Below are 17,085 nucleotides of genomic sequence, written 5' to 3'. Positions count from 1 at the left end.
ATTTACTTTGGGAAAGAAACCCTACCTATTTTTTCTCCAGTTATGATAAAATGAAATCTAAGGGACCCAATGGTGCTATCTGCCATGACAAACCCTAGCCCAAGAGTGGCTGGAATTGCACAGCAGATCAGCTTGAGAGGCTGCCAGACTACTCTTCTGTCTGCAAAAGTGGCAAGCATTAGCAGCTCAAGAGAAGAGGGAAATAAATGCACACTAGACTTATAAAATATTTATTGTATTTCAAAATACAGATTTACTGAAATCCCGTTTTTGAGGGTTTTATTTTTTTTTATTTTTTTTTTTTCAAGGGGGGAGTATTGGAGTTTTTTGGGTTGTTTTGCTTTCTTGTACACCTCAAATGGAAATTTTTCAAAAGTAAAATGTCTCAGTATCTGGACACTCATCTGATCCAAATTCAATCTTGTTAAAGCATTAGCCTTTTTTTTTGCAGAAGAGACTTCTAAATTCTGTGTGCTTTACAGTAGGTCTGGGGGGAGAGATGGAGGGCAGAAAAGAAGCAGGCAGAAAGACAGAGGTACAGACATGACTACGGTTGTGTCCAAAGCCTCTCCATGTGCTTCTTCTCCTGTACCCAGCTTTACCAAGTGCTGCTGGAGACATCCTGGTTCTGTAAAATCCCTGGGTGCTGCATGTCTTGCTCTTCCCATCCCCTTGCTAGAGCAGACATGGGCATTGCTCCCTTCTTTCCTGCCTCTTTAGTCCACATTGATCCCACCAGAGAAGTTCAATTTAACAGTGGGTGAATTAACACTGCCTGCTATGAGGGCCTCCCATGGAACACAAAAATTCACATTTAACGTTTTTTCTTTTAAAAACCCCTGAGCTACATGAAGCGCGTAGTTATATGTTAAGGATACAAAGCCCCAAGCAATTTAATTTACTTCGTTGGGAGTTGCAAACACTGGCTGCTAAAACATAGCCAAAAATTACTACAGAACGAGGACTGGGAAAGTAAGTACTTGAAACCCAAGGAAATCCCCAAGCTAAGGTTACTACTGCAACATTCAGGTCTTTTTGTTGCACATCCATACGGTTTAATCTATGTCTTGTGAGGTGTGTAGGATGTGCAATGAAGCCAAAAGAATATTGGTTTGGAGAAGTCAGTATTTGTAATTTCCTGACTTTTGAATATTTGATTTTTCAGCCCCAGTAATACACTAATGCTGTTTTATGTGTTTAATATATAATTGGCTTGAATTTTTTTCATCTTTTCAACTGTTGATACGATGATTAGTTTCTGGAGGAAGAGTGAAAAAATGACGTTTTTTTCTTTGGCCCAGTACCACAGAATCTACTTTACGCACTTTTTCATTTGCAGTGTTACTATGTTGGTGAGGGAAACTTGGTGTAGGTGGGAATTTGGCCTCTCAGATGAATGAGACTTGGAAGCCGCTCAAGGACGGTGTTATTTTTATTTCCTTTCCAAACTCGAGGGAAGCACTTTAAGACTGAAAGCCTTTCATGTGTGTTTACAGGACGGTGGGTTCTCTCCAGCCGTCCCCCGCTGCAGTTTGGGCATGGTGTTTGTTTAGCACTCGATAAAAACAAAATCTAAGCAGATTACCGCAGGTTAAAGTAACATCTATGACCTTTAGCACGAAAAGCTCCACTTTCCTGCTGTGCATACAGAACGGGAAAGGGCTGCTGCGACGTGTGAGCGCACACAGCAGCCGGACCCGCGCTCCGGGCGGCGGGGCAGCGGGTGAAGGTGCCCGTGAGGGGCCCCATGAGGGCCCGGCCCTGCCCGCCGGGCCCGCACCTGCCGCGGAGGGCACGGCCCGCCCGCCCTCAGGTGACACCCGCGCCGCGGCTCCCGGGCCGCCGCCGAGCTTCCTGGTTCCCAGAAGGTGCCGGAGCGGCTGCAACAGGAACTGAGAGACGGGGGAGGAGGCGGTGCCGCCGCTCCGCCGCAGTCGCGGCCCGAGCCGGGGGAGCGGAGCGGAGCAGCCATGGGCCGCCGCCCGCCGCGGCGCTGAGCCGCCCCCGCCGCCCCGCGCTCCGCGGCCGGCGCTGCCCCTTCGCCCCTGCCGGGCGGGGCGCTTGTCCCTGGGGGCGCCGCGGCCGCCGCCGGGGGCCCGCGATGTGACCATGGACAGCAGGTTCAAGTGAGTGCGGTGTGCGCGGGGCCGCGGCGGGGCTGCGGGGCGCGGCGGGCCGGGCCGAGCCCCCGCGGCGGGCGGGCGGCGAGCAGGCCCCGCGGCAGCCCCGGGCCGCCGTGCAGCGGGCGGGGACGGCAGGAGGGGGAGCCCACCCGGCGGTAGCATGCGAGGGGCTGGGCGCGTCCGCCGCGGCCGCTGAGTGACAGCGGGAAGGGCGGGCGGGAGGCGGCGGGGCCGGAGCCGGGGCGAGGCGGGACCCGCGGCGCGGGGGGAGCGGCGGCGCCCCTCGACCCGGCCCGCGGCGGCAGGAGGAGGAGGAGGAGGAGGAGGCGGCGGCCGCAGCCCCGCCGGGCGCTCCCCCGCCCCACGCCGCCTCCCGGCCCCGCGGCGGCCCCGGCATCGCCCGCCCGTCCGCCGCGGGGGACGCGCTCGGAGCCGCTGGCCCGGCCGGGCAGAGGCCCCGGCGCCGGCCGGGCTGTGCCCGCTGATCGGGGCCGTGCGGGGCTGCAGCGCGGTGCCGAGGCCGCCGAGCCCAGCAGAGCTGCCCGCAGTGCCCCTGCCCGCCGCGGGCCGGGTATATTGCAATGCATCCCTTTCGGAGATCACAGAATTATAAGGATTGGGAGGCAGCTCTGCTGATCAGTCCGTCCATCGCCTTGCCAAGGCAGGGTCAGGTAGAGCAGGAACACTTTCTGCATGGGGAGACTTCACGACCTTCCTTGGGCAGCCTGTTCAGTGCTCTGCCACCCTCAGGGTAAAGTTCTTGCTCACGTTCAGGTGAAACTCTTTGTGTTCTAGCTTATGGCCGTGGTGGTTGCAGACCACCCTTCTGCCACTGCGGCATGGCAGGTGCAGAAGGTTTTTTGGGTGTTCGTGAGCTCTGCTGTCCAGGCTGCCCTGCGGCTCTGGTGACATTGGAAGTGACAAGATGTTCCACACGGGTTTCTGCGGCTGACAAACAGCTCCGTGCCCATACGTGCTGAGCAGGCTGGCACTGCCGAGCTGGCACGGAAACTAGAGATGAGAGACGGGCTCACGATTCTCAGATTAGTTTGACACATTTTTGACACTTCTAAGCGTAGTGGGATGTGAAGAGTAAACTTAGAAGCATTTTCCTGTGAAAGCAGCTTTAGAGTACTACAGTGGAAGACAGACGGCAGTATTACTTCAAAGAGCTTTTCTTCATGAGTGTAATTCAGCTAGGAGTTGAGTTAGAAGCACTCATTTGGTAAGTGTAACATGAACTGATTCACAGTAAAACCCCAACCTGGGAGGATAAACCCAAGGCCTAAGCTAGAGCAATGTCATGGGGCGATGTAATTTCTTTTAAATGAAGGATTTTTGTGGTTCAGTTTTCTAGGTGACTCAACCAAGCACAGCCCTATCAGTTTCATTCTGAACCTGCTCACCAGCCAGAGGAACAATGGGCAGTTTGACACCAGAGTAGATCTCCTGTGTCCTGGATTTAAGCTGTTGTAACTCAGAACCAGAATTTCATCTCCTATACATGAGATCAGTAGATACAGGATTTCCCCAACAAAATGCTTTGAAATGCAAGGGAGGAGTGTGATATGGACAGGTTATGTCTTCATAATCTGAATTAGACTATAATTGCATATCTCAATTGATGTTGGTGCTGAGGTCAGTGAAAGCATGTACTGAATCAATTAATTTGTGACAGCTGAATTTTTCCCTAGCTCAGCCTTTGGATTTAATTCAAAATTTTATTTAAAGAAACAAGTGTGTTAATTTGCTGTATGCTTTATGTGAAGCATTCTAGAAAACTGGAACCAAGTCTTGTTTTTTTCATTTCTGTGCCCGAATCTCCAGCTGACTTCAGTGGGAGTGTTACACAAGACAGGAGTTCAAGCGTGTGCCTTTTATGTGGTTAAACTGATAATTGATATGGGTGCGGTTATACCACTTGTTTTTAATATAAATAGCAGTGTGCTTGGTAGGCAGAGAGGGCTGGTTATGGCATTTAGACCTGTTTCAATGAATATGTAGTTTGGGATTAGGTTGAGTGTTAATTGCTGTTGGCACACGCAGTTTGTTATTACCGTCAAGTAGAAGAGGCGCCGGCCGTCACCCGCAGCTGCCCTGGATGGCTACTGCAGATAGGGCTGGCTAGCTGAGGCTTGTGTCCACCCCTCAGTGTGCTCTTGCTGGCTAGCTGGGGCTTGTGTCCACCCCTCGGCTCACTCTGCTGGCTAGCTGGGGCTTGTGTCTACCCCTCAGTGTGCTCTTCCTGGCTAGCTGGGGCTTGTGTCCATCCCTCAGTGTGCTCTTGCTGGCTAGCTGGGGCTTGTGTCCATCCCTCAGTGTGCTCTTCCTGGCTAGCTGGGCCTCCACCCCTCAGTGTGCTCTTGCTGGCTAGCTGGGGCTTGTGTCCACCCCTCAGTGTGCTCTTCCTGGCTAGCTGGGGCTTGTGTCTACCCCTAGGTAGTGCACTCTGTTGGCTCTCGCAGTGAATCACGCCTGAGCTTCAGCCTCTAATGTCCCAGCCGGCGATCAATACCTGGTGAAAGAGGAAGCCAAACGATTCTCGGCCTTGGGGTGCTAATCAGATGCATTGAAAGGAGAGTGGCTAAACACAGGGAATTAAAATGGAAGTCTAATGATGGGCTGTTGCTATTTAGTAGAAATTAGACGTAGCTTTAGAAAAAGCTGCCTGTGACTTCATTAATGTTGTAGATTGATTGATTGATAAGGAGCTTAGTAGCTCTTTTTTCTCAACTAGATTAGGTGGGGTATGGTGGAGTGACTTAAAACCTATTTGATATTTGAGGCAGTGACAATATCATGTAAATAAATTACAAAATTTAGCTTGTTTATCTTTCTTATTCCTTTCTTAAGGCTGTATAGGGAAATGTGGCTTTTTGGTTCTTCGAACTAATCTGATTGCTAATTTTGTTTTAATGATATTTTGATTCTATTTATTATTCTAATAAAAATGGAAAGAATATAACAGTAGAAATAAGATCTGAAATATGTATATGGTAACTGGCTGTGTTTGTTTCTTCTAGGGAAAATCCAGAACGTACCTTTGATTTGGTACTGAAAGTAAAATGCCAAACTTCAGAAAACGAAGGTAATACACTGTGCTTATGATATTTATATAGAGAAATGAGAGCTGGAAAAAAATACTTGGCATCCCAATCTAGTGTTATTTTATACTTTGAATTGTTTTTGGACTGAGATTGTGTTAGAATGTGCCTGTGCTTATTTTATTATTTTTTAAAATCTATTACTTTGTAGTTGTTGTGGGGTTTTGTTATGTTTTCATTTTAGCTGTTGTAAAAATATTTTTGTTCTGCATGATATATTTGCAAAACTTGGACTTGAAATGTATTTTCTACTCTAAAAATGTTGATTTTGTCTATTTCATTTTAGAAGAACAGTTGACTTCTGTCTATCAGGGGAATGTTAATTTTGATCAGTGTGATAGAGAGAAAGAGTTATTTTCTGAAAAACAATAGGAAGAGACTTTCTTTGTAGCTCATGTTTGGCAGCTGCCTTGGTTTGCAGCACCATTCAGACAAGAATGAGAGCTGCCTTGAGCTTGTATCAGCCGTCACTTTCACATCTCTATAAACACAAGGTAAAAGAGATGTAGTGGTGCAAGAGTTGTCTGAGAGAGGCTTTTTTTCCTCTTGGGTAAAAAGAAGATGGGCTTTCCAGTACTGGAAATAAAGTGACCTCTTGAAAGTCCACTGGGGGAACTTAGTTCATGTTCTCATCCGAGGTTGTTGGCCTTACAAAAGCAAAGGGAGAGGAGGAGTCTTGTCAGGGTTGTATTGTGGTCATGTTAGTCTGTGACAGCTGTGTCTTAATCACAACTGTAAAAACAATAAACTAAATCTTAAAATAGACTATATTTCTTATCCTACTGTGCTAATGGATGCTGTTGCCAGAGTTTACTACTTTAACAAATAAGAGGCCTGTAGAAGTTTATAGCCCTAAATTCTTATTTTTTTTAATGTTTCAGACAACATTTCTGTTAGTCATAGGAACGTGCCTAATGTGTTTGGAAAGAAAAAATAAATTGTTGAAGCTAAACAGTTGTAGTTCTTAGCTAGCCTCCTTCAGTTTATTGCTTGCTTTTTTGATTTGCTATTGGTCCTGTCATAGTTTGACAAATCAGGTGGACTTTCCTAACTTTGATCATTGTTGTGGCTTGTATCACATGGCACTTTGCCTTCTTTTCCCTCCCTTTTGTGGTTTTGGCTTTAGTAATTTCATAGATGATGAAATCCTGGGAACCCTGCTTATTTACTTGACTTTGGATCTGTTCTTCCTTGCATTGTGCTTTTAGTCTCTGCTTCCACTCAATATCCCTTCCTGGGGGCCTGTTTATGTTTTGGCTTAGGCCTAGCTTTAGGCTGAAGATTTTATTCCCTTTCTTCCTTTCCCTCCTGAGATCTAGACTGTTGGTAATTCATCCAGGTCTTCATCTTGAAATCTTGAAAACTGTGAGCTTTTTTCTTCTGTGATCAGAACATGGATCTATATCCTTTTAATTCCTTTTATCTCCTGTTTGACTTCTCATTTTTCTTGTGCATCTTTCTGCCACTGCTGCCACAAGAAACCACTTCTCATTGCGTGCAGTTCTATGAATGACTGCCTACATTGAATTCTGGTCAGAGGCACTTCCCTTGCCTCTCTTGGTTGGTAGTTTTGCTGTTTATCACTCATCCTCTGTGAAAAGGAGCATCTTTAAGAAATCTGTGTGTCTCCTTGCACTGTGACATGAGTTAATGAGTTAATTTGTTTGTGACTATATTGTGGTTGCGTTCTCTGCTATTCCCCTTTTTGTCACAATTGCTTCTACGCTGTGTGGGTTCAGTTGCTCTCGGTTTGTGGGGTGGCCAAAGACAGGAAGGAGGTTTGATAGCAGTAATTTTTTGGAGTCTGCAGTGTGTAACTGGTGAGGGCCTTAGGGGTATTTAACTGGCCTGGAGCTGGTGTTGATTCTGATTCTGCATCCACAGATCAGAACAAAAGTACAGTCCCCTTTAGTCAATCTAGCTGTGCTGGCTGAATATTCCACTTCCCATCGTGTTGTACTTGGTGACCCATCTGGGATTTGCTTTAATGTCTTTCATATCATATCTAATTCAGATAACAAACCCACTCCAGTGAGGGCTTGACATCATATTTACATATGGTAATATGAGCACAGTGATGTATCAAATTAATATATCTGAGTGTTAAAGTTATCTAAAGGAGATTCACAAGGGACAAAAGTGTATTGTCTTCACTGCCACGTTAGAAATGGAGCATGGGGCTTGTCATGCAAAACAGGGAGCTTTCAAGGTTGGGTTATTATAAGGCCTAACAAATTTGACAGTTACCCTGTATTGTAGGTCTTGCCTTTAAATAGATTTTCATGCTAGGATAATCTTTTGAATATATCATACTTGAAAACGTGATCCATTCACCTGGTTCTTTGCTCATGCCTCTTTCTTTCTTATGAAAGAGATTTGTGTTTAAATAGGGGCTTTCTCCCTCGCATCCCATCTGCTCCTTGTGCTTGATCCTGAAGCTATGTCAGGACTGAATTTGTGACATCACTGTCACCACTGTTGCCGTGGAAATATCACAGCCACAAAATTATGATCTCCCTGCATGAGTGAGCAGCAGGAGAAGCTGACTTAGGAGAGAGAAGGACCTTAATGTGACCCGTGTACCTCTAAGCTTTTTCTTTTCAAGCTTTGCTATAGTCTGTGTTCTCCTGCATTTTAATTTCCCAGTGTCAATGTGTAACTGTTCTAACAAATCAAAACTGAGGTGGCCTTAATGCATGTGGAGCTTCTACTAAGATGCTTTTATGAGGATGCTAAATACCTGCAGCAATGTGACATGAAGAATTTTGCTGTTAAAATTGTTTAACACTTTTGGAAAAGTTAAATACAACATAACTCTCAAGGGATGTCAGTTTTTCAGATGTTACATTGTCCTAGCCCTGTTCCAACTGTAAAGGATTATACATACATGAAATGCACTAACATATAATTTCTTATATATTAAGAAATTTGTTCTTCAGTTATTCCAGTAATTATTTTTAACATAAGTGTTTACATCGTAGAAACCAAAGAGGTTTCATGAAGGTTAATATGAATTATCACTTAATGTTTGGTAGGTAGCTCTTGAATTGGTTACAGGCTCAGTTGTGCTAGCATGTATTTGTTTCTAGCTGGATCAAAATTTTGTTTCCCACTGGATACATAGTTTTTGGATTCCTTGTGCTTTAAGACTATTGACTATTGGTTTCTCTGTTTTAAACTACAGGAGTTCACAGGAGTAGCATTGCTAGAACAGTGATCTTCCCACCCTTTCCTCAGGCAGCAGAGAAAAAAAAGGGTACTGTGTACTTAAATGTTCTCATAATTTGTGGTGATTCCCTGTGCATTCCCAGTGAAATACAACGATAATTCCCTCAGCAGTTTAGGATCTATTGCTTACTGTACTTTCAGGGTAAACCTTCCAAAGAGGAGACAAAACCCTTAAGACTAACATCAGATTGTAGCCCAGATCATAACTTTGAGTTCTTTGCTGTGCTGAGGGTGGTAAACATCAATTTGCAAGTAGCTGATGTGACAACATTTACTTATGAAAATTCATAACCCGTTTCTTGCAAAACTTTGAGATGAATTAGCTTCTGTTCAGGAGAGTTTGCTAAGTGGCTGGGACATAAGTGCTAAGCTATTCTAACAGCCTGGTATTTGTTAATTGTGAATTTGGTTTGCAGTATGAGTAGCACCTTACAGAAAAAAGTTTTACACTGCCTTCCAGGCAGTTGCATATTTTTGTAATTCTTTTCTGTGTTATTCCTTAATGAACAGTGAACAAGAAATAGCAAAATGTGTGCTCAATTTAATATCAGCAGCAGGCTTTCTGTATTAAATTTTCACTTACATACCCAGAGGGCAACTTGATAACAAATATTATCAAAACTGCTGTGTTATTTTAAGGACAAGAATTGCTCTTGAGCTTTAGGATGAAAAGGTTTTTGCACTTTAGTCTGAATCACCCTTACTGGGTATCAGGAGTAAAGCAGTGGTACAGTTGTCCTAAGTGCACAGTCTTACATAAGGCTATTGCTCAATAGCTGCACCTACTCTTCTTTACTCTTCTCCTGGCACTCTTTTGTCCCTTGAAAATTACACTGCAGCTGGCACGGAAGTTGGGCTGGAGCTGTCTGCAGCTTCTTTTTTGCCATCCAGATCCTTCTATCATGAAAACTAAATTGAATTTCTGGAAGGTCAATGTTTCTGGACTTTTCCACAGGACATGTCCAAATTAATAGAGCCATTGTAATCTTTGAGAGGAGTGTCTATTTATCTGTGCATTCTATCTATGAGTACACAAGCATGTACAGGTTGTGCATACACACCTCTGAGTCTGAACTGTGGATTTGAGTTAAATGGGCAGAGATGAATTTGGCCATTTAACTCAGATAATAAATTCTATATCCTGTGCATTGGTTCTGTTAAAACTGGGCTGCAGATGCAAGAGGCAGTGCAGATACAGCAGCCAGCAGTAGAAAAGCAATGTGCAACAGCTTCTGTGAACATAAAGACTTCAGCATTTCTATCCACAGTTTCCCAAGAAGATGACTCAGATTGGTTTCAGTGTGGTCAAGAGAGTGCTGTTTGCTGCACCTTCATTTTCTTTGATTACAGTGTATAAAAAAAGCGACAAAAAGGCTCCTCGGGGGCTGCAGGTAAATCCAGAAAAGTCAACCATTGTTGTAGTTTGAATTGTAGTTTGGGTCTAAAGCAGTCCTGTCTGTTAAAGTTTTACTTGAAAACCCTTTTAAAGTACCAGTTCATTTTCTGTCCAATCTAAGAAAAATTATTGGAACCCCCTTAAAATTTGGTTGCTTTGTCTCTATTTCTTTTTTAAGTGCTGTGAAGTCTTATATAGCTCTAGGGCTAGATAATGTGGTTTTCAGAAAAGGTGTTAAATAAGTTGTGGGGAATTGCACAAATAAGTCCTGTAGTTTATCTTGCCTCCACCAGAATAATAATAAATCTTAGTGATGTGTGATCTCTAAATTATTTTTCTTTAAAGGTCTTATATTCATTAACTTTTCAAGAAAAAGGCACAAATCCAGTTTAATTTTGTAATTGGTAGAGTTAAAAACTCTGTGCATTAAGTCCAGGAATTAGTTTAGGAATGCAAAATTCATTGTATGAGGTTTGATTGCTCTCTGTTAAGGTACTAACAAGATATGTAAATCCAGAAAGGTCCCAGTTCCAAAACCAAGTTTAATGCAGTTGGTAATTTTGTCCAATAGTAACCTCTCTTGCTTTGATAAGGTTTTGATTTAGAGTCTTCCAAAGCTTTCCCCTAGGATTGTGGACAGAGCAAGCACCACTTTTTCTTCTTCTGTTTTTTCTTCACTCTAGAGAGTGGTTTCTTAACCACATACTCTGAGCCAGTGGGTGTAACATGCTGATCAAGATAACTTCTTTCCTCTGCTCTACATATTTTTTTGTACAGCATCTCTTGAACCTGATGAAAAAGATAACTCAGTGTAATATGTGAAGAAGTCTGCAGGTTTTTTTTTTTTTAAGAGCAGTTAAAACTTTTAATGCAGTATTTATATACTGCTAACCTTTTTCCTTATTGGTTTTAGCTGAAATGGTACTAAATAAGTACTGGCCCACAGAAAGTTAGGTTTCTCTACTTTTTTAAAGCATGCTCTGTTCTTCAGGCGGCTATGGAGAGCAACTATATGTTGTTATGAACTAGAAAAACTTTCTTACAAGTCTCTCATGTGTATGTTTTTAGTCTCACATACTGTATTAACATATTAGAATTTGTTTTACACCAATAAAAAGTTAAGGGTGCTTTTTCAGTTGGTAAAATGTCATTTGAGAGCATTGAATATCTGCTTATAGTCTTAGTTTAGATGCAGTTTTTGTGTATTAAAAAAATAAACCTTTCTTTTTATATTCTTCAGAAGTTTCATTGAGCTTAGCATCCGCTCCCCTGCCCCCCCTGCCCCAACTCATTAACTCATGTTGTTATTTAGGTTAGTGCTACTTCCCTGTAGTGGTTTCTTGCTTTTCTGTTGAAATTTTGCAGCTGAAAAGGATGTTTAATGTAACCTGGCTTCTCTGTAGGATTGATTGATTGATTGATTAGGAGAAGAAAATGTCAGAGTCTTTTGTTGAGGATTATGTAAATGCTTTGAAGACAAAAGCAGGTAGTGTATGAAAAGCAGGTAGAGCATCACTTTTGTCCTTTAGACAAAGTCAAGGAATATAAGCCAGAGTTTGGCTGAAGTTCTCTTGTGTAAGAACACCAAGCATAGCTGTAAATCCTTCATAAATTATAATCTTTAAACCCTCCACTTGTAGCTAAATGAGTAATTTCATTGTGTTCAAATTTCTGGCATTTAATTGGAAAGCCCCTGAGGGTATGAACAATGTCTTCTGTGTGTTTGGACTGTCACTAGCACAGAGTGGGTGTAGGAAAATTATGAACAACAAAACCAATTAAGACAAGAATGATTTTGCATCTAAGATAAAGATTGGCATTTTGATGCTTTTTACCTTTTCCTTCTGCTCTCCAGAGACTGAGAAATGCAGTGTAGTCTCTCCAGCTTTCATTTTCTCCACAGATGCAAAAATGTGGAGGAAAACGTTGCTACTTTTCAGCATCTCATTTCCTACAGATCTTTTTTTTTCCACCAACCTCCAGAGATTCTTGGATGTGTGTGTAATTTGGAGGTGGGTGCAGATATGTGTGTGTAGGAGGGTAAGGGGTGAGAGCTGCTGAAGAAATAGGTCAAGGAAGCCCTTTCTCCTATCTCGCCTGCATTCTTTACCAGAGTGAAGAGACCTCTGTGGGGAGGGCAGCCCCTGCTTCCCAGCAGACAGAGGACAGTGCTGGGAGGAGTGGCAGCCTCTGCTCTGCTCTGCTCTGCTCTCTCTGCTGCAGAGATTCCAGCTGCAGGGATATGGGGGCAGGAGCTGTGCTGTGAATGCTCACAGAGATGAATTATTCCCCTACAGGCACTTGCCCGGCTGTGTCAGTTTTTCATGTAGTGCCATATGCCACTTTCAGCAGTGTGATTGGGTTTTGGGCAATGAAATTAAAAGGGAAAAACTTGATGAGTTAAGGAATATAAATGCTAAGGTGGTATAAAAAGGATTTTATATAAAATTGAGTAGAATGAACAAACTAGTATTAGTATAACTAAATATAAGATGGAAACAGCAATGTGTGTAATGTAGTCAATCAGTCATTCTAATGCTTTTTTCAAATTTAATTTTAGTTTTGGTTTAGTACTGCACTATTTGAGATGGCTGCCTAGGGGATAGTTTGTGGGCTTTTAAATTGCTTGTATTCAGAAGTGTTAAGAGTTTGCATATTTTCCTAAGCTAATGTCAGCATGCTTCTGCCCTCCCACACACTGTACAGCGAGCCCATCGATCACAGAGATTTATCTTTCTTCAATGGGATATTTTATGCTGCTTACTCTCTTCATATATAGTGTTAATAACTTTTTAATTTTTTTTTGATGTACGAAGGATTTAAAATCTGATGAAAAAACTTTGAAGACTAGTTTAAACTTCCAAGGTTTAAAATACTTTTTTTGAGAAGCTGTAAGACACTTCTCTTATTTGAAGAGGCTGAAGTGTAGGGTTTCCTGTCTGGTTAACAGAAATAGTTTAATTCTTTTTCCTTTGCCACTGATGATATTATCTGGAGAATGGCAGATACACGTAGATGCACATGCTCATCATCTAACTATTGAAATAGATACTTCTCTTTATAAATAAAATTAAACATGATTGTGGCTACAAAGGGAAGAGTTACATAAATGTTCATGAAGGGTTTAAAAACCCCTGAAGCCAAGTAAAGTGCTATTTTTATTTCTTGAAGTGATGTAGTAAGAGCAATTTGAGCATAGCATTGCTTTGCAATAATATGTTAAAAATCTGTATTTTTCATGGCAGGCTGATATATGATAACTCCAAGATCCTGGTTAAAAAAATTATATTTACAGGCAAATACTTAGGATGGAAGATTCTGTGTGACTGACAGATAAGGTAATAAATGCTGAAAACATTAACTTCTGATATTTGTGTTTAATAGTTTTCCATGTGTTTTGGAGAACTTCAGCTTTATGCTTAGAATTGAATAGTTTGGGTGAACAAAGACTTTTTATATTTTGTGAATCTGGTTTAGGAGAAAATTTTAAAACTTAGTAGTGAACTTTATATGGAAAAAAAGAAGAGAAAAAGCAGAAGTTAAGAAAAAAGGCTTGAACAAGATTTTGGGTGTGGTATCTGTGCTTCCTGCACTGGGAAAGCCAAGGCAGCAGTTTACAGTCATACTGTGTTCCTTTGTAAAATTCTCGATCCTTGTCTGGAAGGTTTTGTCCAAGTGTTAAATCCTTAGTTAGAAACAAGATTTGAACAACGCCCTTAGATGATGTTTCCTGAATCTGGTTTCTTTACACATTTGAATGAGTATTCAGAAGTAGATTAAAACCTAGCTAAAATTACAAGCTTGTGTCTGAAAAGAGCATATTGGTTAGGGTTTCTCTGGAAACTTTCTTAGTTAATGGCAAGTTTGATCATCATAGAAGCATAATTGTCACAACCATGGTATTTTGCCCATAAAAGGCTTAACACTTCATTGTTCCTTAAACTCAGAATGATAGAATGACACCAATACTTTCTATTCATCTGACTGTAGATGCTGTTCAGTATAAAGGGCTTTATTTGTTGTGCCACTTGAACCTGTGTTAGAGACATATAAATATTGTTGTGTTGTCATTGTGTGGATGGGATGAAATGTTTGCTTTTGGGAGGAGGCAGTTCTTTTGCTGTGTCAAAGGACACGGGAAGTGCAAAAATCTGCTTAGTCTTTAAATACTGTATGCTAAATATTTAATTTAACTGTATTGAGATAGTTGCACTTGACACAGAGAAGCCATGTTGATAATGATTGTAGGCACGGCATTATTTCCTTCAGAAGTTACAAAGAAAAGCTTAACATTTTAAGGCAGGTGTTTCCAGGAATGAAATTGAGTTGTTAGAGAACAGTGATACTTTTTATATTCTCAGGTTAAGATGCAGTACAAGAAAAAAAAAAAAAAAAAAAAAAAAAGTAGAGTGTTTTGTGTTAAATTGAATGTGTTTGTGTTCTGTTTAAATGCAAAATAAGAAAAAGTAGCAGCATAAAGGTAAAGGACAAAGACTGTGTGATGATTGCAAACTTACCTAGAAATCTGGAAATCTATGGTGAGTTTGAAACAATGGAGTGAAACCACTGTGCCTTTAGTGTCAAGAGGGAAACAGTTACTGTAACTTAGTCTTGCTGGCAGGAGCTGATCCTTTATACATCCTGTTCCTGACTTCTGGAGGTCTTTTGCTCCTGAGCTGTGTTTGCTGTGTGTGTTTCACTTCAAATAGCTGGCGCTGCTGAAAGCATGCTTGCTGCTCCTGGTGGCACTGGCAGGCTGCTCCGTGGGCACACTCAGCATCCAGCTGCTGGGCTGCCTCTGGAGCTGACAGGAAAAGCTCATTGTGCAGGTCGGACAGGGAGGAACCCCATGGGATTTTCATGCCATTCAATATAGCATCAGCTGTTGAATCATCTCTTTGCGTTAATTTCAAGTATTTCAGGTTTGTTAAAGTAAATATATTGCCAGTTCAGGAAGCTAAACACAACTAGGTATGCCCTTACTCTGTCCTACTATCTTCCTGTTGGCTTTGTGTTGGAATCTGTTTGGATTTTGTTAAACTCTTGTCCTGTTTTTGAAGAAATGGGTTCAACAAGTGTGGTGATTTTTCCCAGATTTTCTGTTCACAACAAAATTTAGCTCCTAAGAAAAAAATCCAAATTCTCAAAGTTAGATCCCTGTCACTTGTGGACACTTTGAAATATTGTAGATTTGGGGATAGATTAAATTTTCATTTTGTGTAAACAGAATTCTGGCTAAAGACCACAATTGTACTAGGTTGGTATCATACAGTAACTCATAGAACTGAAAATAGTTAACAGTATTGTGACACAGCAGAGGAAATTCTGATGAATTTTGTGTCCAGGAAAGACTTTTGCTGGTATTCATCCTCTAGGTAACTTTTCCCTCTAAGAATACTGCCAGAATAACAAGAACTTCAGTTTCCTAGTAGCAGATGAACTTTTGCTGCCACATCAGAGGCGGCTGTGATATTGGTGGTTCTGTGCCAGGACAAGTAAAGCTTCCTGACACCAAACCTGACTTAGGTGAGGTTCTGAGCATTCAGAATGCCTGTTTCAATCAGGCATTTTTAGTTGGTGCATCTGAGTAAACCCATTTTAGTTTCTGGTAATGGGTGTGTTACATGCAATGTAAGTATTTGTTTCCATCTGCTTTAACTTGGCCTTGGAGCCCTTTAGCTCCTTACTAGTTCTGGTCTAAAAATGTTTTTACAAGTGTCAGGCAAGAAAAAAAGAGTTAGAACTAGCACATGTAATTAATATATAAGTGTTTTAAGGAATTTATAAAGAATTTTTTTTTTGTCTTGATATATTGTGCTGTATGATACAAAGAATTATTTGAAAGATAAATTCTTTACATTCTGGTTGTGATGTTAGAAATCAATTCTATGACACTGCTTGACCAAAAAAAAGCTTGAAATGACCACCCCTCAAGTGCCTGAGTGAAAATATTTTTCATTGGCAATAAAAATATTAATAAACAAAAGCTTGTCTTAAACTGTGTGGCAGCTAGTGATAGTGACTCTCTTCTTTTTAAATAAACAATTTTGTGTGATGTTACTGGACACTGACAGATACAGCAGACTGTCATTGAGAATACTTGTCAGGTCTTGCAGTCCTTGGAGGGAATTTACATTGTGTTTTCAAGTGAACAAAGCAGAAGTCATCTCAGTTCCTGGTATTGGGGAAAGTGATGAAGGACAGGGTGAACTAGAGCAAATAATAATAAAAATAAAACAAACTACCGGAATTTTCAGTGGAAGTGAAGTAGGATGAAATTTGGAAATAAAAAGGTAGCGAATTGTGTTGGCTGTGGTCAGCAGAGCTCTTGAAGCCAGTAAATCCATGAGGATGTGCATTACTTACAGAGTAACTACAGAGCATTACTTACTCTGTAAGTGCTGGGGAACATGAACTTGCTCTGATCACATATCATTTGTTTCCTGCAGTTTAAATAGATGAGAAAGATCTGAAACTGCAGTGTGCATTGAAGATTCAAAATGAAAAAAACCCAAACTTGCTTCCAGCCCTAAATTACTTCAGTTCAATCTGTAGGTTTGCCTGACTCTCCTCATGTGGTATTGCATGTCTCTCAGCTTTGAAACACTGATTTTCTCTGCATTTCCCAGAAAAATTCTTGGTAATGACATTGCTCTAAGAGAACCCATCTGTGTGGCTTTCCTGTCTGGGTGTTTTGGTTGGTGATGCTTTCTGTGGCTGCTGGACTTTCATAAACTGGAAAATACTCTGTCTGGCAATCTGTGTGAAAATAAGGATAACTTAGGAGATGTTCTCTGCAAAAAGAGAGTACCCAGTAGAAATTTTAGCTTTCTGGTGAACAGTGGCTGTACTTCATACACTCTTCAACTTTTAAAATATTCAACAACCCATCTAAAAGGAGAGAGAAGTACTGACTATGAAAATCGAAATGTATGTTCAGTCACTTCATAAGTAAGATGTGGCCTAGGATTGCAGAATGATCTATGCATTCACCAGTTAACACCATTATCAATGACTTTAATAAAAGAGCCTCTAATTAATTCAGTTGCAGAGGTGCTCATTACAGTTGTATGTAGCATGGATTCAGGCCAATCTGTGTAAAGCAAATATATACCCTTAGTAGATGCAGTTCTGGATTTCTGCTATGAGCATAACTGGGCTCTGTATGGAGCCAAACCAGAATTTCCCACATTATGTCCTAGAACATAATGGGATTTTATGATCTGATTAAAGA

At 41.6% G+C, this 17,085-nt stretch overlaps 1 protein-coding gene across 2 annotated transcripts in view; it reads left to right on the top strand.

Moving 5' to 3' along the window:
• The first annotated feature begins 1,937 nt into the window (after positions 1-1,937).
• DENND1B (DENN domain containing 1B) overlaps positions 1,938-17,085 on the top strand; it is a 147,706-nt gene continuing 132,558 nt past the window's right edge. The window contains exons 1-2 of one of the 2 annotated variants that reach the window (XM_056497184.1): positions 1,938-2,126; positions 5,147-5,211. In XM_056497184.1, the coding sequence (XP_056353159.1) occupies positions 2,110-2,126; positions 5,147-5,211 (82 nt within the window). In that variant the 5' untranslated portion in view covers positions 1,938-2,109. The remainder of the gene's footprint in view (positions 2,127-5,146; positions 5,212-17,085) is intronic. The other variant, XM_056497183.1, reaches the window with a different exon arrangement.

The sequence above is a fragment of the Oenanthe melanoleuca genome, chromosome 8, assembly GCF_029582105.1.
Source record: "Oenanthe melanoleuca isolate GR-GAL-2019-014 chromosome 8, OMel1.0, whole genome shotgun sequence".
Classification (NCBI taxonomy): domain Eukaryota; kingdom Metazoa; phylum Chordata; class Aves; order Passeriformes; family Muscicapidae; genus Oenanthe; species Oenanthe melanoleuca.
Note: the sequence above shows the minus strand (reverse complement) of the source record. Positions and strands in the feature narration are given on the sequence as shown.